At 42.8% G+C, this 20,425-nt stretch overlaps 2 protein-coding genes across 7 annotated transcripts in view; both read right to left on the reverse strand.

Annotated features, from left to right (window-relative positions):
• Positions 1 to 1,335: 1,335 nt before the first annotated feature.
• rlim (ring finger protein, LIM domain interacting) lies at positions 1,336 to 9,937 on the reverse strand. Of its 2 annotated transcripts, none has more exons than XM_026190974.2 (4): positions 9,677 to 9,937; positions 8,406 to 8,630; positions 4,499 to 4,603; positions 1,336 to 4,394 (listed from the first exon to the last, which is right to left on the reverse strand). In XM_026190974.2, the coding sequence occupies exons 2-4, from the start codon at positions 8,572 to 8,574 to the stop codon at positions 2,590 to 2,592; spliced, it is 2,079 nt and encodes a 692-aa protein (XP_026046759.2). In that variant the 5' UTR covers positions 8,575 to 8,630; positions 9,677 to 9,937; the 3' UTR covers positions 1,336 to 2,589. The 2 variants fall into 2 exon arrangements, with proteins under 2 accessions (XP_026046759.2, XP_026046767.2); XM_026190982.2 differs by lacking the exon at positions 9,677 to 9,937 and adding an exon at positions 9,226 to 9,535.
• A 2,751-nt stretch (positions 9,938 to 12,688) lies between these two features.
• The window catches only part of nexmifb (neurite extension and migration factor b), a 53,906-nt gene continuing 46,169 nt past the window's right edge, over positions 12,689 to 20,425 (reverse strand). For 2 of the 5 annotated variants that reach the window (XM_080307239.1, XM_080307241.1), the window contains exons 3-4: positions 16,042 to 20,236; positions 12,689 to 15,496 (exon numbers count right to left, since the gene is read on the reverse strand). In XM_080307239.1, coding sequence (XP_080163365.1) covers positions 15,256 to 15,496; positions 16,042 to 20,236 — 4,436 coding nt within the window. In that variant the 3' untranslated portion in view covers positions 12,689 to 15,255. Of the gene's footprint in view, positions 20,237 to 20,425 lie in introns of all 5 variants that reach the window. The other 3 variants (XM_080307246.1, XM_080307250.1, XR_013911749.1) reach the window with 2 other exon arrangements.

Genomic DNA, 20,425 nt, shown 5'->3' on the forward strand with positions numbered 1-20,425 from the left:
ATACATAGTTAATGTCAGAGGAGAATGGCTAGGCTGCTTTAGACTGATAAAGCCAATAGGAAGAGGATGAGGAAACTGAGGCTATAAGTCACACAACCTCACCAAAATTGGACAATAGATTTCAAAAATGTTGCCTGGTCTGATAAGTCTCGATTTCTCCTACGATAGTCAAATAGTAGGATGAGAATATGGCATAAATGCCATCAAAGCATGAATCAACAGTTTAACTGCCTCACATCAACAGTTCAGGCTGCTGCTGGTGCTGTAATAGTGTGGGAAATATTTTCTTAACACACTTAGAACCCCTAAGTGCCAACTGAACGTTGTTTCACTTGACCGTGTCCGTCCCTTTATGACCATGATGTACCAATCTTCAGAGGACTGCTTCCAACAGGGTAAGTACCGTGTCACAAAGCTCAGATCATCATAAACTGTTCGCTTTACTCAGATGGCATCCGCAGTCACTAGATCATAATCCAACCGAGCATTTTTTTGGATGAGGTGGAATGGGAGATTTGCATCATGGATGTGCAGCAGCTGAGTCTCACTGTCATGTCAATGACGATGCCAAAATCTCTTGAGAGATGTTTCTAGCACCTTATTGAATCTGTGCCATGAAGATGTAAGGCAGTTCTGGAGTCAAATTGGGGTGGGGGTCCATCAAGGTGTAACTAGTGAAGTGGCCAGTGACTACAGCTGTGGACGTGTTCATTTGATCAGACAGCCCAGTAAGTGTAGAGAATGCATACTGGCAAAGCATTTCATAGCATAACAACTTGTTTAATTCAGCGGTTAGTTTTCATTTAACACCCAGTTAACATACTGCACTGGATGGATCACAGAACAAGGCCAAAACTAAAGCATGGCCTATGAGGGAACATACATTGTTTACATGTTAATGGTATTCAACATCATCTTGCATTCAAACCTTTATGCTCCACACAGGGAAGTAATAGTTGTGGCTAAGACATCAAACAATAAAATAAGAAATGTGACAGGATGGCTTTAAGTGTTGCTTTTTTTTTTCTCCTTTAGCCAGTGTCCCTGTTCATCAACAGTGCTATTAAAACCTACAGAACTTCTAAATAAAATAAATTCAACACATAATGGGTAATAAGTCTTCATTTCCTTACTTTTACAATTGCATGTATTGCACACAGATATGGAGCATTTGCTCGTGAGGCAGGAGGGCACAGTGGTCAAGAAACTTGACTTTCCTATGAAGCAAAACCCAATGAACAATAATGGAGACTTTCCCACCCCAGACTTGGTATATATCAAACCTTTGGGGTAATAACTTAAGCTGCAACTTAAACATGAAGGTGGACTGACAGGTAAAGAGATCTGTTGTGGCTTGAGCTGAGGAAGCAAGTCTGGATTGCCATTTTATTCAATCTGTGATTATTTCACTCTGCCAAGACCACAATTTATTTCATATTTAATTAATCCAATTGTTAGTAGAAAAAAAAAAGAATCGAGAAGAACAATAACACACAAAAGGATCACAACTGTGACATCATTTAGTATTAAAAGTAAATGTCCTTTTGCATCTGTGTCATGCCTGCTAATATTTTAGAGGTGGGGAACTCACAACTTGATACTGACAAAGCCTCCATTACCCATAATGAAAAAGCTTTCATTTTCTCATACGATTACATCTGGCATTACAATAATCAAGAAAGTAACAATACAATATTAATCCAAAACAGACTTTAACTTTTGGAGAAAAAAAAAAAAAACAAACAAACAAAAAAAACAAACAAACAAAAACCTAAAAAGTTCAACATTCTGGGTTTTTTTTCCCTCTGCGAGTTTATGGTATATCCCGCTCAAAACCAAACAAAGAAGAAAAAAAAAAGTGTTTTATTTAGGGTGAACAAGAATGGAGAGCACAAGTCACACTGTAAATTGCAAAACACTTTGTCCTCCATCCTTTGGACATCACAATCTGTAAATAATTCTGCTGTATACATTGTTAGCACCTAAACATTTAAAATCAAATTCAGAGAGTAATTGCAGACCATCATGACCCAGATCTTCAAATGAGTTCATTTACAATCCGAAACCAATTCAGTGATACAATGTATGATTCAAAATTATTTTACAAGCTTATTTACAGCTAATACTTTGAACTGGTGTAACTAGCAACTGTACCTATACCCAGCTAATGTTATACAAGGGGCCATTCGGGAGTTGAGAGAACAGATTTGAAGTGCCTGAACTACCTGCAAGTGTGCAGCATTTATAATCAGAGGATTTATTTTTATGAGATATCAGTCTACTTGTGCGCATGGCTTGATGCAACGCAACACTGCACAGCCACTACGGGTTGATAGACAGCATGCATCGCTTGTGCCCCACTTTGGACTGCAATAATAATAAATGTCTAACTAAAAACTAAATATTCTCCATCGTCACTGTAAGGAGCACCCCAAATAAAACCTGTTGTCTGCAATACGATCAAACTCACAAATAGTATGAAGGAAATACATTTCAACAGCAGAAACACGTTTTCTCACAGCCTCTTACAGACTTGGGAGATATTGGATTACTTCGGCTGAGACAAAAGGCCTTCAGTCTGTCAAAGCGTTACACCACACTCTCTCTGTTGGCTGACACTAGGACAGCCCTGCGGCAAATGGGGCATGTGGAGTTTTCGGAGAGCCAGCGGTCTATGCAGTGCACATGGTACTCGTGAGAGCAGGGAAGCTTACGTAGCTTGTTCCCTTCTGCATACTCTGTTATGCACACACTGCAAGTCTTCAAGGCATCACTCTCTCCAAAGTTGCGCATGGAGAGGTTGTCAATCTGTTCTTTGGTCAGCCCCTGGGGCTGGTCTTCATCATCATCATTTAGTAGGAAGAAGTGAGCAAGTCGCAGGAAGGGCAGGGAGCTGGGCTCCTCCAGGCCGATAGGTGGTCTTGGTCGAGCCCTGCCACCAGTGGGAGGCGGACCAGTGGCAAGGCCTTCATCCATATCAGTTTCAACCGTCCTTCCTCTGCCTCCAGCAGCAACCGGTTGCTCGTCAACATCAGCAGCAGGAGCATCGGCAGGTGTAGCATCTGGATTATGGAGGGCTTCTATTTCTGCAGGAGCACTGGCTCCACGGTTTGAATCTGAAGAGTCAGAGTCAGAGTCCATGAGGTAGCCAAGCTCACCAAACCCAGTCATGATCTGCCGTATCATAGACTGGAGAGCCATTGAAGTTGCCTCTCCCAAACCTGCATCGGAGATTCTTCGGATGGGGATGCGAATAGTGCTGACGTAGGTCCTCACACCAGCACGCTCAGAGCGCGAGAAAGTCCTACGAAATCCACCACGTTCACTCTCATACATAAATGTGTTGTTTGAGTTCTGGGAGCGCGAGCGAGTACGACTGGCAATGCTGTCTCTTTGCCGATATTCACCTGGACGCACACGGCGCACCTGAAGGTCAAGCATAATAGTAGGGGGGCGACGCCCTGCTGCGCCCCCTTCGCCCCCAGAGGCTTCTACCTCCTGAGAGGCAACATTGTGGGCCTCTGGAATGGATTCTGCAACTGCCCTAGACTGCTGAGCATCTCCATCAGTGTGACTTGGTCTTGAAAGAACATGCTGTCGAGTCCGTGAGCTACCCTCCACTTGAGGTACAGGGGGAGCACTGCTGGAAGAACTGGCACTTTGAGAGATGTAAGAATGCCGTGGATTAGGAAGTCCATCAAGTTGATCCAAGTTGAGAGGGGAGCGGCTCCTGGCTAAACGGGCCCGAGTCCTGCGTGGTTCTGGACTTCGGCTGCGGGGTCTCCTTTGCCCTCTGCGTGGAGAAGGACAGAGTGGTGGCTGCACTGGCAGGGGAGAAGGTGAGGTGGGAGATTCACTTACAAGCTCTTGTGAAACAACCTCTTCTAGTTCAGGCTCTGGTTCCACTATGACCGCCAACTCATCTACAACTGGTTCTTCTACCACTTCTGTCTCCATGGGAACTGGTGGTTCAGCATTTGCCACTATTTCTTGACCCTCTGGAGCTTGTTCTGGAGACTGTTCTGGCAATTCTTCTGGAGGTTGCTCTGACCTATCTTCTGGCGATTGCTCTGACGATTCTTCTGGCGATTGCGATTCTTCTGGAGGTTGCTCTGATGATTCTTCTGGAGGTTGCTCTGATGATTCTTCTGGAGGTTGCTCTGATGATTCCTGCTCTCCCTCAATAGCTGCCTGTTGCTCAGCCAGATTGCGGTTCACACTGATTTCTAGACTGAAGCGAAAATCGCCACTGTTCGGGTTGGTCTGGCTCACAGCCCGCCATGACTGATTCCCACGATGACCGGTTCTAGTTGTGTTGCCTGTGCGCCTCACAGTGTTCAGCCAGTCAAGCAGACTATCACCACTGGCAGGATCCTCTGAGCTTTCTGGTTGTTCTGAAAATGAGCAGAATTAGCAAGTGAGAAATCATATTCTGACATAAAAGCAGTCAAAGAATGAGGAAAAAACAAAACAATATATAGAGAAATATCAAACATACCAACTGGATCTTCTACACTTTCAGTACCAGCGGTGTTATTCTGTTGCTCAGGACCATCTTTGATTTGCTGTAGTCTATTGAATAACTCATCTTGTGTTACCTCGCCTGGAAGAAACATCACAAAATAACATTCTGTTATTAACAAAGAAAAAATAAATAAATCATCAGCAGTCCATCTACTCTTTAAGGGTTAAGTTCGCTTCCTCTTCTCAAGCAGCTGGTAGAAAGTGCCAACTTAACTCCCTACAATAAAAACAAATATTGGATTTAATGCAAGGAAAGAGGGGAAGCTGACAGAAGAACAAGCTACATAGAACTACATATCTTTCAGCTAGCAACCTAAAATAAATACATTAAAAATATATTATTAATAATAATCAGTACATATATTTTGATTGTTCATTTTTCCTTTGATCACAGTAACAGGACAATTGACTATGTGCACGTTAGCATATGCTACTTCCGGTGCGGAAACTCCTGTGGGGAGCTTTGTTTCCGGTGTCCTATTCGCACCTTGTTTACCGGCCAAAACAAGTTAAGCAAATGAACAAATCAAGCGGCCAGCAGCAACCATCCTTCCGGTTGTTGCTGGAGGCAGAGGAAGGACTGTTGAAACTGATATGGATGAAGGCCTTGCCACTGGTCCGCCTCCCACTGGTGGCAGGGCTCGACCAAGACCACCTATCGGCCTGGAGGAGCCCAGCTCCCTGCCCTTCCTGCGACTTGCTCACTTCTTCCTACTAAATGATGATGATGAAGACCAGCCCCAGGGGCTGACCAAAGAAGAGACTCACATTTCTATAGATGTCTTGGGCATTTACCCGATATATCTGTAAATGATGTTCATCGACTTGTCGATATTTTTTCCCTGCGCCTCAGAGCAAAAGAGAAAAGGGATTCAAATGTTATATTTCTCAGCTGTCCCTCGTTTATCGCGGGTGTTATGTTCTAAAAATAACCAGCGATGGGTGAAATCAAGCAGCAAGTTTTATTTTTTGACGGTGCAAAACGTTTCGTGGACATCCAGTACTGCACTTCAGAGTCACACTGCTAGCGATCGATGCAGCGATTCTGTACTGTACAGGAGAGACGTCACGGAGGAGATCGTCTGCAGCGATCAGGACGCAGGACGCAATGCGACGTAAAAAAATAAGCATGCAAACTTCCATCCATCCATTCGCTTCCGCTTATCCTTTTCAGGGTCGCGGGGGGCTGGAGCCTATCCCACCTGTCATAGGGTGAGAGGCGGGGTACACCCTGGACAGGTCGCCAGTCTGTCGCAGGGCCAACACACAGGGACAGACAACCATTCGCACTCTCATTCACTCGCACATTCACACCTAGTGGCAATTTGGATTATCCAATTAACCTATCCCCACAAGCTGCATGTCTTTGGACGGTGGGAGGAAGCCGGAGTACCAGAGGGAACCCACGCCATGACTGCAAACTTGCACTAAAAAATCCACGAAACAGCAAGGTGAAAGGTGAACCGCGTTACATCGAGGGAGCACTGTAATTTTGAAGGTAAGTTACAACATACCCTTCGTAAATACTAATGTATAGAAACCCTTACCAGCAATCATTCATTTTTTGTGTGGCTTTTTTTCAGTTTGTTAACATGCTGTCTAGGTGTGTACTTGACTAGCTGATATCAACATAACGGGGAAACATCTGGTTTGACTATTCTTCACCTGTAGTTTGAATGCTGAATATTTGCCTGTTTAAATCATAAGACCAGTCACTATACAGAGATGTGCTTCTGAATGTGGACGATGTGTCTTCTGATTTTGTAATGCAGTTCTGCTTGTGTTGAGTGGTGTAAACAACTGATCATCGAAACTCCTTACACGTCAAAGTTGATCATTAGATTTTTTATGACACAACAGTGGTGAGTGTTCCCACCTTCTGCTCTTTGTAATTTAACGCAATCTTTCCGTTTTTGAGTTTTGGACATGATTTTGGAGAATATTTTCGCAGTAGCGATTGACCGCAAAGTAAAGCAACCGGAAATGTACAACCCCACATCCGGTCTCAAACCAGGAAGTTAGCATTTTCTCGTGCACAGGGTCAACCTCTAGACTTACCAGGGCACGACACTCTCCAGTCATAGCCCTCTCCTTGTAGGGTGCTCCACTACACGCTCCAAACTTACTTTCCCACTCCCACTCTCCTGGGACAGAAATGGATTGGATGTCTTCAATAGTCCATAGGAGGTGAAATTTCAAGGATAGCGGCAAATCCAAAACTAGCCATAGGTACTTAAGCTTAACATTTACTTTAACTTCTACTGACAAGCAGGAGCTATGTAAAGATGGGAGGACAGAGATTAGACCAACAGGTCATAAATTTTTATATCAATAAAACTGGCAGAAGACAGCTAAAATAAGATGAACCAAAAGAGGGGCTTTCGAAAAGGACCATCTTTTTCTCTCATGACAAAGTAGGAGAAAATTACTCAGTGACAGGACAACTGAAAATAGAAACTACATATGATATGTATGATGCGGAAAACCATATTGACATCAGCATATAGTTTAGTGCAGGAAATTCCATTACATCAGATTTTATTTTCAAACCATAATTTGGGGCATCAGACTATTTCACATAGTTTGGTAAAGGCAATAAAATACAACTAGAAAGTTGTACACTTTAAACTGTGTGGTTGATGAATAGCGTTTTATAAGAAATGCCTGTTGACAGTTCGTGTTTTAGTTAACTAATGCTGGGCTTACACTGTGCGATTTTTGGCCGATTTTTGAGTCGTGCGACCGTTTTGGCGATCGGCCCGATTTTGGCCTTCATCGTGCGTCGTGCATCGTGTAGTATACGTGGGGTAACGAGAAGCAATTAACCCCTCACGACCAGCTCCTGATCATTAATCGCTTGGTCGTGAGGATTTCAAACAGGTTTGAAATCCTCGCGACCGTCGTGAGGGTGTCAAAGCAGCTTCTCACACTGCACACGCGCAAACACAAATGTCAGCGAAAAAGACTGCGCAGCACGGCAGTGCAGCGTGTGATCTGGACACAAGCGATGGAGACACAACTTGTAGAACTATGGCAAGCTCATCCGAGCCTTTTCGATGTGGCCTCACAAAATTATCACAACCACAACCGTGAAAATAGTTGGATCTACATTGCTGCTCAATCACAGCTGCCTGATCAGTGTTTTTCATTAGCAATTTAGCAAAGTTGATGGTGGTGGTGTGCGTGTCTGTGTGAGTGAAAGAGAGAGGGAGAGCGAGCGACAGAATTTCTGTTATAACCTTCGTTTTTATGAACGCACAGTTTGAGCACTCAGGTCGCATCAGAGCATCGGGCCGTATAGTGTGAGCCCCTGCATCGTGACCTACGAACTTCTAACCCCTGCGAGTCAATCGTGCAGTTTGAGCAGAAGCTGAATAACGCGACTAAAAAATAAAAAAAAAATAAAAAAAAATAGCATTAGGAGGTAAAGCTGCTATTAAAAAACCCCCCCAAAAAAAAACCCCAAAACAAAACACATTCCAACTACAATTACTACAAAAGATTGTTCAAAGATAAACTAACTCTACTTTCCACAAACGGCCAAGAGATTTATCCACCAAGAAATCTGGGTTTGAAAACAAAAAACAAAAAGAAAGCCTGTATGTGAAAAATACTGCACTGTGAGTGTGATCTTCAATGCTTACTGCTCAATCAAGGTGCCTTGTGTGTGAAATTATTTAACTTTCTTCATATCAATAGCATATTCCTACCTTCCTCCCAGTTAAACAGCTGAAAACTTTTAAAGAGAGGTGCGAGTTCAGCAGAGAACATAGAAAGGGAGCGCAGAAAAGAAAAAGTACTCTTTACTTGTGTAAATCATTAATACTTTAATTGGGAGGTTTTAACAAGACTAAAGAATAGACAGGTTAAAGATTTACTACCTGGAGTGCCCAAAAGGTTGTTGTCTCTCATGAGACGGTAGTCTTCATCACTGAGATTGTTGACGAACTGGTAAAAGGCCTCCTCCCTGTCCAGGCGGTCCAGCTGCCTCCTGCGCTGTGACTCTGGCAGTTCACTGCCATTCTGTTCCACGCTGTCAGACCCCTCCATTGGTTCAGAAGGGAGGGCGGACTAGAGATGATCCAATATTCAGCAAGATCCAGTTGCTTCAGAAAAAAGTAAACAAAGGATTAGGTGCTGATCTAAAAGACATGAGCATGCCCTCCTGCAACTGGGATTCATTACCAACCACTCATGAAATGTATTATTTGATACATCAAGTATTTTCACAAAGTATAGCAGTTATTGTAGTGATGACAGTTAAGAAGGGAGGCAACTGGGCATCAAAATTAGGCATAACCAGGCACCACGCAGCATCAAATAAGAATAACGACACATTAGCAAATGTTAGCACCGGTAACGTCTTCAAAGCATAACATTGAGCCACACTTGTAAGTTGAGCCCATATCGAAACGCAAAATACGATTTCCTCGAAAATGTCACATGTATTTTAAAGTCGTATAAATAACTCAAATAATATAATGATCTATGTGGCTGTAAGTCGTACGATGAAGCCATATGTTGCTCAAAGTCAAAGTCGAGATAAAAACAAAATGGCATCATCTAGCTTAGCTTACGCTGGCTAGCGACCAATTAGCATGCTACATAGGTGCTAACGCCGGCTACTGCCATCATTTTCAGCCATAAAAGAGGTCCCATCGTGTGTCTAATGACCTGTAAATCAAACAACAAGAAACTCACTGTGTAGTGACTGCAACATCATCCAAACAAGATCATTCAATGACAAAGCAATCCCGGTTATGCTGCGCTAACACTAGTTAGCTTCCACGTCAACTAGCCGAGTTAGAAGCGTTACAAACGTCTTACTCAACATTAGCTTTTAACTTTGTGCTAGTGCTCGCTTTTACATCAGCCCCATGTGAATATATGAGGCAAAACAAAGCTGAAGCTGGAATCGTCTTTTGAACTTGATATTATTCTTGTTTACCGTTACTGGACATTGACTATAAACATCACGGTTTCATTAAAAATGCATTGAACTACCATTAGTATCACCGCAAGCTAACAACGTCAACCAGTGACGTTAATAGCCATAACCTAACCAAAGCGATCCAGCTAAAATTAGCTAGCTAAAGAGAGTAAAGTTAATTAGAACGGATACACCATCTGTCACCAAACCACTAATAATTACCTGCTTGGCGATGTTAACGGCAGCGTTATCGTACAACCCAGCTGCCCTTTTAATATTCGCCCAGAAACGATACACTGTTTAGCTAAGTGCGACTGCCAGATTCCATTTTCTTTCTTGTAGGAAGCCTAAAATGATTTTCCGGAAACGGACGAAACAATTGGGTTTTACCCCGAGTAATTCCTTACAGGCACTGGCAAATGTCTCGCGTTTAGGCGTAGCGATGGAGGTCGGGTGAGACAGGCGCAGCGTTCCTGAGAGACTAAAATCAGGGCGATAAATATTTTTGGATAAAAAAAAAAGACGAACAAGGATGTTTGTTGACAAGGGGGCTCCGCTGGCGAGCTGTAGCGTCGCTGTGCGGTGGCTAATGCAAAATACTAGGTAGAGTTTTGAATTTTTAAATGGCCAGCATAATACAACTGTTTTTTAGGAAAGTTAGAAATTAATACATTAAAACAATGAAGAAAAAAATCTCAGTGTTTTTGCATAAATTCTCAAATGAGATTTAGCTGTTTGGCGGACAAAAGAAATATCTTATTTGAGAATTTACGAAACATTAGTTTCATACAGTATAGTTCGTATTGTTTACATCTTTTACAATTATACGCCCTGTGAATGTTGTACATAAAAACAAGATAGAATGCATTTAATATAATAATAATGTGGGGACTGAATGATGCAAGTTTATAGTTCAAAATTTCAACTGCTGTAACCAAAGACATAAATGCATAAAGTCTTTTGGGATAAATAAAGTATTTTTCATCTCATAGTCTCATCAGCTGAAAGATTTGCTCTACCTACCTTTTGCCAGGAAACTGTCATTTTATCAAACCAGTTAGTTATTATCTTGTAGGGTGACTTCATTATGCCATTACGTTGATGTGGCCTACCATTTAAGACACCACAAAACTACAGTGTCTATAGTTTGATTCTTTGCTTTAAGTAATAGCCATGTCTTCATTTGTTGTGTCTTTGAAGATGTGTTTTGTAATAAATGAAATAAAGCTTTTGTAGAACCACTTCAAATGGCTTCCAACTACAAACAAAAAATGGGTCTAAAAGACAGTCAAAGCATTTAAAGTCCTGAAACAACCCAAGTGAGGAAGTGAGGAAGAAACACCAGAGACTTATATCAGTCCCTGTATATATTTTTAAGGCCAGGAGGGAGCATTATTGCTACAGCATACCAGAAGAAACCCAGTGATGATTGTTTGGTAGTAGTGCTTACAGGTAATTTGTAAACCAGCGTGGGGAAAAATTGCTCACAAACTAACAAGACACAAATTTGTGAAAATTACCTGGAAATACCATCAAGAAAACCCACTGGGCAGCTATTGAAAGCCTCTGAAATGGCTTCAGCTTCATTGTTCTAACACAGAGAATGGATTACCCAGCAGAAGTACTGTGTCATTTTTAATGAACTCCGCACATCAGATTAGCCCGTAAAGCTTTCTACTAAAAGAACTCCCTTTGTTTTACAGCAAATCTGCCAAAATGTATAACAATGTGTTGCGTAATTATTTTGGTTTTTTTGGTTCCCATGATTACACTCAATAAACCTGAACTATGAAAACATGTCAATCCCTTTAAAATGTTGCTTTATAGCTCTATAATTTTCTTTTTTTAAAGATAAAAACAGTTGTCCTAATGACAAAGCTGGCTTATGGCTGTCTATGCAGCATAAGCACATACTGACAAAACAACAAGCATCTCATTTAATAACCACAGGTGTACCTGATCCATTGCATTAGACATTCCATCTTATAATTTGCTCGCTCCCTTATCTGCTACGGGTGACTAAAGAACAAAAACAATGCTAATACCAGCTGACAATTTTGGAGGCATACATCACAGGATCTGTTTATGGTCTCAGACTGTATCTCCAGCTCCAATTAAGCATGCCAGAATGAGTTGCAGTGTGGACCACAGCAGCCCAGCTCAGAGTTATGGATGAGCAGTCACTCTAGCAATGCCTGACCCTGAGTGCTAATTAGATATGACATTAAAATAACATGAGCCAAAGCCAGACTTGTGCAGAAATTAAAACGACTTTCGTCTAAGAATCGTCCAATATAACAACCAGGGAAAGACTAATTGGAATTATTAAGGTTGTTTTTACATTTACACGTTTTGTGGCACGGACAAACTGAATGGAATTGATCAGATTTATCCACATCACTGTTATTTTAGTAGTATCACAGGGAAAGGTGGAATATTTACTTTGAAGAAATGCTACGTGGCCTTTACTCTTGACATCTTCATGTAGTGTCTGCAATATTAGTTTTATTTTCCACAATACTCCACATCATAACCTTTACTAATTGTGTTTTGAATGGAGTGAAGCTCTTTGCAGATATGCTGGTAGAGTGAATATTTGTAAATGTACTCCAGCGTGATAGTAGTTCCTGGTTAAAGCAATGGATGGGTACTATATTCAAATCAGCTTTAAATAAGCTACTAGAGTGAAGCTAAGCTAGAAAAGCCAGGAGAGAAGCTATTAGAGATTTGTAAATTTACTCCAATGTGATGTAGTTCCTTTTGAAAGCAATGGGTGAGTAGTAAAAAAACAAACAAAACAAAAGACAGCCCAACTCTCAAAAAAATACCGTTTTAAGTTATACATTTAAATTTTATTTAAATTAAATTAAAAGCTAGTAGAGTGAAGATAATCTAAAGATGCTGTTAGAAGCTAACAGCAGAATCGAGATTTGTACAACTACTACTTTATTACTCTAATGTGATGTAGTTCCTGGTTAAAGCGATGGGTGGGTGGTAAAAAAACACACACACAACCCAACTGTCTTTAGAAAGCAGCATTCAAAATCTTAATTTCAATTAAAATAAGATTTAAATAACCTACTGGAGTGAAGAGTAGCTAGCGAAGCTAGTAAAACCTAGCAGATAAGCTAGAGAAGCTAACAGAGAATTGCAAATTTACTCCAATATAATGTAGCTCATTTTTAAAAGCAATAAGTGGGTGGTAAAAAACACAACCCAACTCTCTTCAGAAAGCAGCATTCAAAATCTTATTTTAATTTGTATATTTACTCCATAAACATTATTACAAAACTCAGCAAGTTACCAATATTACATTATCACCATACAGGCTTGATCACAAATATTTAAAACCTTTGCAACAGTTACAACAAAACAAAAAAAACAAAATAATACTCAAATAATTTACATGAAAATCTATAAAACAGCAAATTGTTCACAAATTATATTTTTTTCCAAGTTTTCATTTTTTTTCTTTGCTTATTTGTGTTTTGCACAGTAACACAACACTCTCACAACAAGATCATGGTCTTATTACAAAACTCCCAACAAAATGTAAATATTTCTAGTTTTCTGTTGATACTTTCATATTTTGGTTTTTAAAACCAGAAACTTGTCATTGTATATCCTTTCCACTGCCCATAGAGGCGCATAAAAGGTTACTCACACACACGAATACTTCACAGCACTTTCTAAGAAAAATATACACTTACAAAATATGTTACAAATTGGCACACAAAAAATATACAAGATTTTGTAGTGTCAAGAGTTCATTAAGATTCCTTCTGGTAACAACTCTAGACAGTATATATAAAGCTCGGTAATCTTTTAATGAAAAGAGCAAAAGTAATTCCAATCAGTGTCAAAGAATCATGAAGTGAATACATCAAACATAACATTATAATATACATTCATAAAGAGGGTTAGGAACCTAATCTATTTTGCATTTCTTTTTTTTTTTCATTAACACTGGTGAAATGAAACATACCGAAAAATGAAAATAAAGAAATCGAAACTGAACGGTAAAGAAAAGAAAACAATTGTCAGCTTTCTTAGCACCATTAACATGAGGCAGCTCAACAGTGGCACATTTTAAAAACAAACCGAAAAAAAAGAAAGAAAGAAAATTTATGAACTCAGAGAAGTACATTCAATTTGACAATAGGCAGAAATGAGAGAAGGCAGACTAAATGGGCTTGCAGCCCATGTGGAGCTTCCCATCAGCAGCTTGTCTTGGTCCTAACCCTGATACACTATAGAAAAGAAACAAAGGATCATGGCAGAGAGGAGAGAGAGAAAAAAAAGAGACACAGAAAGATTGATTACGATTCTTGCCGTATGCAAGCAATCAATTAATATAACCTGTGTGTCAGAACAGCCATATCCACTGTGACAAGGCCTGTTTTAAAATCAATCAATCAGTCAATCAGTTTGTCCGTACATCTCCATGCAGTCTCATGTAATTACTGCTAAAAATGATAACATTGTTTAAAAGACAGTGAAACTAATTTCACATATTTCTACACAATATACTAAGTGTTTGATTGGATCTGCATTTCTCCTGAAATTCGTTTAGTGTATAAAATCAAAGCGATTTTATTACTGATTAAGCGTGATTGTATGGTTCATTTTTAAGTGGCTTTCTAGATGTTTATTTCAGAGCTGTGAGGTAGTGAATGAGCCCAAAGTAATTAAAAGCAATGGCCTGTGAATACGCTGGATCAGATAGACGCAATGTATATAATATATATTTCTTTTCAATTTGTGCCTGTATTTAGCCTTAAATTTCTGGTCACAATATTTTCTGCCAGAATTCTGACCCATGAATCAGGACAGTCAATGATGTAAAATGAAGTAGAATGAAAAGAAAGAAACATTATGGACATTATGGGAAATATGAGCTAAATAATCAGACTGAAATACGGCAGCGCCATGAAATAAATTACATGAGAATGTTAAGAAAAGTTACTGTTTAAATTACCATTTTTTTTTCAGGTAAGATAGAAGTAAAAATTCCACATGGAGTGAATGCAAAGACATGCTTTCCTTCATTTACAAGATTACTGTTTCTATTTGTACTGAAAACTGCTTTCACGTTCACATTGACTGCAATAATGTCCATTCGCGACTGATGTGCGCATCAGAATCTCTACTGCCTTAAATTTCCAGTACAAACAGCTTTTCAGTGAGGCACAGCCCCAAATGACAAATCATCTTCTTGCTTACCCTCAGACATCTGCGCTACACTCTTCTTGGTCCAGAGAAAGCTCATTTGAACAGCTCTCTCTCTCTTTTTTTTTCATCTCCTTCCTCTACAGTAGCCTTCAGAGCAGATCTCCCCTTTGCCTCTCTTTTGTTGCTTCTCAGTGCCAGGCGATGTTGAGGTAAATTGAATTTGGCAAACAAAGTGGGGGGAAACGAGGAGAATTCAGAGTCTTTCTGATTTGGTTTAGTGAGTGGTGGTGTACCACTGCCAGCTGTTGGTGCCTTTCATCAGAGAAGAGAGAGAAAAGTCTCAAATAAAGAATTCCTGTAGTTGCAAGTCTCTGTAAGGAGTCTCCAACCCGAGCAGCCAATATCCCAATGGATAGAAAAGAGGAACAGCCAATATTCACACATATATAAGAGGTCATTTACACAGCATTGTTACTTTTGGCACAATGATTTTAAGATTATAATTATCTTTTTTTCTTTTTTTTTCTTTTTTCTTTTTTGCAAATATTGCATGTCCCTGTACAACAACATTGACAAAAATACTCTGAGGGTGGAGCTTTTATGAATTTGCAAGGCGTAAAAATGTTAATTTAGATAACCAGTTCCTCTAAACTCCAGAAGAAGAAAACAAAAACTTGACAAAAGGAAAGGGGTAGCCATTCCAACTTTGAGGGGGGGGAAAAGACAATGTCTGATATGTCATCAATACAAAATGGTCCCATCTCGTGTTTAAGATGTCTCGGGCTTAAATTGGGCTCATTTATTGAAGGTTTCCCTCTTGAAATGAGCCAGGCAGTGTATGACGGACAGCAACAACAGGACATCCATATTCTGCATACAAAAACAGATGAGGAGGAGGGGTGCGTAGATGTCACTCAATGCATTTATGTATATAGCTACATCTTTAGGGAAAAGGGAAATAAATATGTAATTCAGGGAAGCTAGTTCTGCTGAGAAAATACAAAAACAAAGTTCCTCAAAAAGGCGACAGAACTTTTTTCAAGGCTTATTTCTCTTTTTCAGACAAAAATCAAACAAAAAAGGAAAGAAAAAAAAACAACTATAAGAAGAACAAACAAAGCAGAAACAACAAAAGCAAGAAAAATGCAGCCATGGTCGTTTCAAATCTCAATCAAGCTTGACACAATCACTCAATAGGTAGTTTGCAAAGTACAAGAAGTTTCTCATGCAGATATTAATTTCCTCTTCAGGGGGTTAAAAGGAAGTGGGAGTAGTCAGGGGGGAAACGTAGAACTCATGCAGCTCTGGCATAGCGTCAGTGTAGGTATGTTTGGGAGGGAGGGCTGAGCAGGTAGTGGGGGAAAGTGAGAGGGGGAGGGGAGGGGGTACAACAGCAGCTGATAACAAAATATTACCTCAGTTTCTCAAAAGAGGTCATCAGTGCTATGTCCTTATTTGGGTCTCTCTCAGCTCGCTTCCCCTTCAGTGTCTCAATCCGAGGGAACTTTGCACTCGTCTTGTGGCGGTACAGCTTTTTGTGAGCAGGCCCGGGGTTAATAAAGTTGGGTTTATCAAACATGTTACAGCCTAGAGCAAGTTGAGGGAATAAAGAATGAGAGGGGTTGAATTTGGCCTGGTTTTTGCCTCCTTTCCCCCCTGCCTTTCTGCCTCTCCCAGCCCCTGTGAGCACAGCTCCTTTTTTCTTCAGGTCAGCCTCAGTACCTGCCAAGATTTTGAGGGTCTTTAGGTTGAGACTGTTGGCCTCAGAGGGCATGCAGGCCTCCGACATGGGGTTCCACAGTGGCTCAATGGAGGCCATCATGAACCTTTGGACCTCAGCCATGCCAGAGACAATGTTGGACAGAATATTGGAGGGCTCCTCAAATTCTCTCTGGTCATCCCCCACCAGGCTGTTACTCTCCGACCATCCGGTGCCAGGCCAGTCCCCAGTGCTGCTACTGTCAGTCAGGCCTGTGCCACCTGCCTGGTTCTTTGCTGCTTTACCCTCTAACATGGCCTTTATCTTTTTGGTGGAGCGAGAGTTCTGTTTGGGAGTCTTGACCTTCTCTGACTTGGGGGCTCTCGGAGCCCGGACCTTTTTCGGGCACTGTCCTCCTGCTGTTTGTTTGCAGCTGCCTTTCCTTTTTGACTTTATGCTTTTCGCTCCATTCTGTTCATCAAATTCTGTAGCTGCCATCTCTTTTTTATCTAAACCTAAGACATCTTGATTGTTGAAGTTGTGTAGCGGAAACTGGTTGTCCTCCACCGGGTATGCGCTTGCCGTGCGCTCCTGTTGCTGTATGACATCACAGTTCCACTTTACCTCCCTATTGCAGTCCATGCTTATATCATTCACATCCTGGTATTCTCCAACATTTCCTGCCATCTTCATCTCACGCCCAACAACCTGAGGGGACAGATTTGGGGTCTCAGGAGGGGAAAGCTCTGAGAGTGATGAGTGCCTAAACTTGTCAGGGGTGAAGTTAGAGATATCCAGCAGGTCTGAGGACTCCCTGAGTGGGGTAAGGGCATCCACACTCTGCTGAATCACCACTTTAGGACTGCAATGAGCTAAGAAGCTGTCTCGGCCCTCCTCCTCACCCTCTCGCTCACAAGACTTGAGGCTGAGTGAGCTGTAATTGCTGGAGGAGGCTGACAGAGAGCCCACTGAGTCATAGCTGATGAGCCTGCCATTGTCTGTGCACAGGGACCCTCGCTGGTATTGCACCTGGCCCTCCACGCAGGCAGACTGACACACTTGCAGATCTGCCCCGGGCTGCAGCCCAGACTCACTCAGGTAGCTCTTCTCATAAAGCAGCCTGTCAGCCTCAGGGCTCAGCTGGCTGTAGTTAGACACTGGCAGACTGTCATTCAGGGGAACAGCAGCTGGGAAGTTGTTGGGTAAGATGGGAGTCTCGGGCGTCTCAGACCCAAAGCTCTGGCTGTGACTTGCACAGAGCTGTGGGTGCCACATCTGGGGGAAGCTGGGGCAGTTCTGAGGAGACTGCTGGAGCTCGGACTCAGAGGGAGGCGAGAGGACGCAGCTCTGAGCGAGCTGCAGAGAAGAAAACTGTTTCTCCTCCAGGGACAGCCCAAGAGAATACTGCTGCCTAGAGGACTGCTGGGGGAAATAAGAGATAGCTGCTCCACCTGAGGAGTCTGTGGCATCTAACAGGGTCTGCAGGTAGCCCCCCGGGATGACAGGGACACCCGTCTCCACCTCCTCTGAGGAGGAGGCAGCTTTGTCAGGAGAGCAGGTGGATGAAACAAAGGGGAATTTCTCCTCAGCGGCTTGAGCGGTGGCGGTATTGTCAGAGAAATGTGGTTTGACTGTAGTTGAGCTAATGCCTGCCTCATCTAACCCAGCAGTGGGGTCCTCAATCTGTGCCGCAGTGACACAGGCATCCGTTTCATTCGTCACACTCCTCCCCTCCTCTCCTTCTGCCTCTTTTATTTTCTTGCTCCTCAGCCTGGCTTCGCTTTTGAATTTCCTTATCCTGACTGTTTTATTTCCTCCCAATCTCCTCCCCTCCCTCTCCTCCCTCTCCTGGGAGCGGCTCTTGGCTGTGACTGTGTGTGTGATGGAGTTTGTGTCTAATGTCACTGGGAGGCCTGTGGCTGCTATTATTCCTCCTACCGTGGGGGTGGCCTCTTCTTTAGTGACACCTCCCTGGCCCCGATCAGAGAGAGGGAAGGACTGTGCTGTTGCTGATTGCTCCACAGTGTGAATCCTCTGAACTTTAAGCCGGTTTGCAATCTTGTATTTCCTTTTGGGATGACTAGAATTAAAAGGGCGATGGTGGCGTCCGTTTAGATGAAAACCGCGTTGTTGTTTATCTCTGGCAGCCAGCTTAAGCTGTTCCTGTCTCTCTCTTTGCTTCTCCTGCCAGAAATGCTTCAGAGGAGCCAGTGTCTCATATTTGCTTACTGTGTCGGCATTTAAGCTCACAGTCGCATCCACAGGGTCCAGCTTGCCCAGTTTCACTGACATGAGTCTCTCTCCTTTAAACCTGTTGATGATGATGTACTTGATGACCACAGGTGGCTCTTTGCGGCAGGATTTCCGGCGTTTTTTGGGGCACCAGTCTACATCCTCCTCTTCTTTCTGACCAGCAGGGGCTTTCTCCTTTTTCTCCGCATTTTTCTCACTCTCAAGCGAGTCGACATCATATAAGTAATCATCGCTGTATCGAACCTTTCTTTTGGAACGCAAGCCATAGTTGAGAGGGTTCGAGGGACTGAGGAATCTCTTTGAGTGGCTCTTTTTAAACTTTCCCTCCTGCAGGGTGTCTGAGGACGAGCCAGTGCAGGAGCTGTCATCACTGAACTCCCCTGACTCCTCTGTGGAATTGAAGTCCATTAGGTAGCTGACTTTGGGAGTGGACATAGGCGAGCCGTGGGAACCATCAAGTGGACTCCTAGCACTGCAGTCCCCGGCTTTTCCTTCCTGTGCTCCCTCCAGGATCAGTTCATCAGTTTTGGGCTGAAGATCCTCCGCGGTTCTCCTCAAGACTGCTGCTCCTTCCTCTTTCTTGGCACAGTTGGCCAGGACACTGGGGAAGAAGTTGAACTGCGTCTCTTCCTGCAGAACATTTGTTTTTTCCCTCATGTTGTCCTGGAAAGACTCATAACGAATCTTGAGCGAACAGACATCACTGCTTAATGTTGAATCGTCATCTTCATCGTCAAACAGATTGTCGACATCTTCCTCTGAGAAGAGGTTGACCGACAGTTCATTCTTAGAACAAAGGTCCAGCAGTTCCATCTTACTCTCACTGATAAAAGACTCAAAGTAGCCCCAGTCCTGGCTGGCGTTAGCCAGGAGAACTTCTTCTCCACTAACCTTGTCTAGTAACAGTCCTTCATACAAATTCTTAGCTGTTGCATCATCTTCGGGGTCATCGCAGTCCCCTGTTGTTTTGTTTGCATCCCCTCTCTTGCCCTCACCTGAGGCTTTTGGCAGAGGAAAGCTAAGTAGCTGGTCAGAGAGGAGCTGTTCTCCATAGTGACTCACTGCCTCCCCCGCGTGGCTCAGGCACTGAATGCTGATGTTGTTGATGTCAGAGAAGTCCTCTCGGCTCACATCCCCTATCCTTACACTTAGACCAGTCTCCGTGTCAGGGTTGGCGGTGGGGTCGTGGGGTGTGTTCTGGATGGCGTTAGGGTCAGTGGCATCACGTGTTTCAATGAAGCAGCCGAGGCAAGTTCGGTTAGGCTGAAGAAGACACTCCTCCGTCAGGCCAGACGCAGTGCCAGGCTCCATCATTGTCGCTGATAGAGGGAGGGCAACGGGTAATGGAAGGGACGTTTTCTGGTTGTCTCCTGTTGGCGCCCAGGAGCTTACAGCTGGGCTAGAGAGTGATGAGGGAGCGGGCGTGTGGTGAAGATGGGGAACCACAGTTGGAGGGTCATTGGAGGAAGGGGCTACTGTTAGGCCCAGAGTGGGCTCAGTCCCAAGGGGCAAGGGGAGGGCTGGCGATGTAGGAGTGGTCCTCTGATGCGCTGGGCAGGCCTGTTGTGAAGTCTCTGCGGCAGGTGGAGGCGAGGACGGAGGGAGAGCAGCATCGACGAGCCCGCACAGACTCAGATTGCTACTCTGCTCACATAGCCCTGCAGGGGGAAAAAAAGAAAAAAGATTTCAGCTCTTTGAAATGTAAGTGTGAAGTTAAATTACATTGTTTTTGTTCTTTTAGTTACTCCGACGTTCTTCTAAGCTGCTCAGACGCAATTAGTGTCAATTAACCCCCTAGAGCTCAAAATGTCATTTCATGATGCCAGCCTTAAACATTAATAATTCAG

This window comes from Astatotilapia calliptera, chromosome 2, assembly GCF_964374335.1.
Source record: "Astatotilapia calliptera chromosome 2, fAstCal68.1, whole genome shotgun sequence".
Lineage (NCBI taxonomy): Eukaryota > Metazoa > Chordata > Actinopteri > Cichliformes > Cichlidae > Astatotilapia > Astatotilapia calliptera.

Bases quoted from the DNA above. Each gene is read 5' to 3' on its own strand.
- rlim (XM_026190974.2), bottom strand. From the start codon at position 8,574: ATGGAGGGGTCTGACAGCGTGGAACAGAATGGCAGTGAACTGCCAGAG. The intron at 4,604-8,405 runs GTAGTAAATCTT...TGTTTCTTCCAG, and splicing joins CAACCTTTTGGGCACTCCAG to GCGAGGTAACACAAGATGAG. The intron at 4,395-4,498 runs GTATGTTTGATA...GCTCATTTTCAG, and splicing joins AAGTGTAGAAGATCCAGTTG to AACAACCAGAAAGCTCAGAG.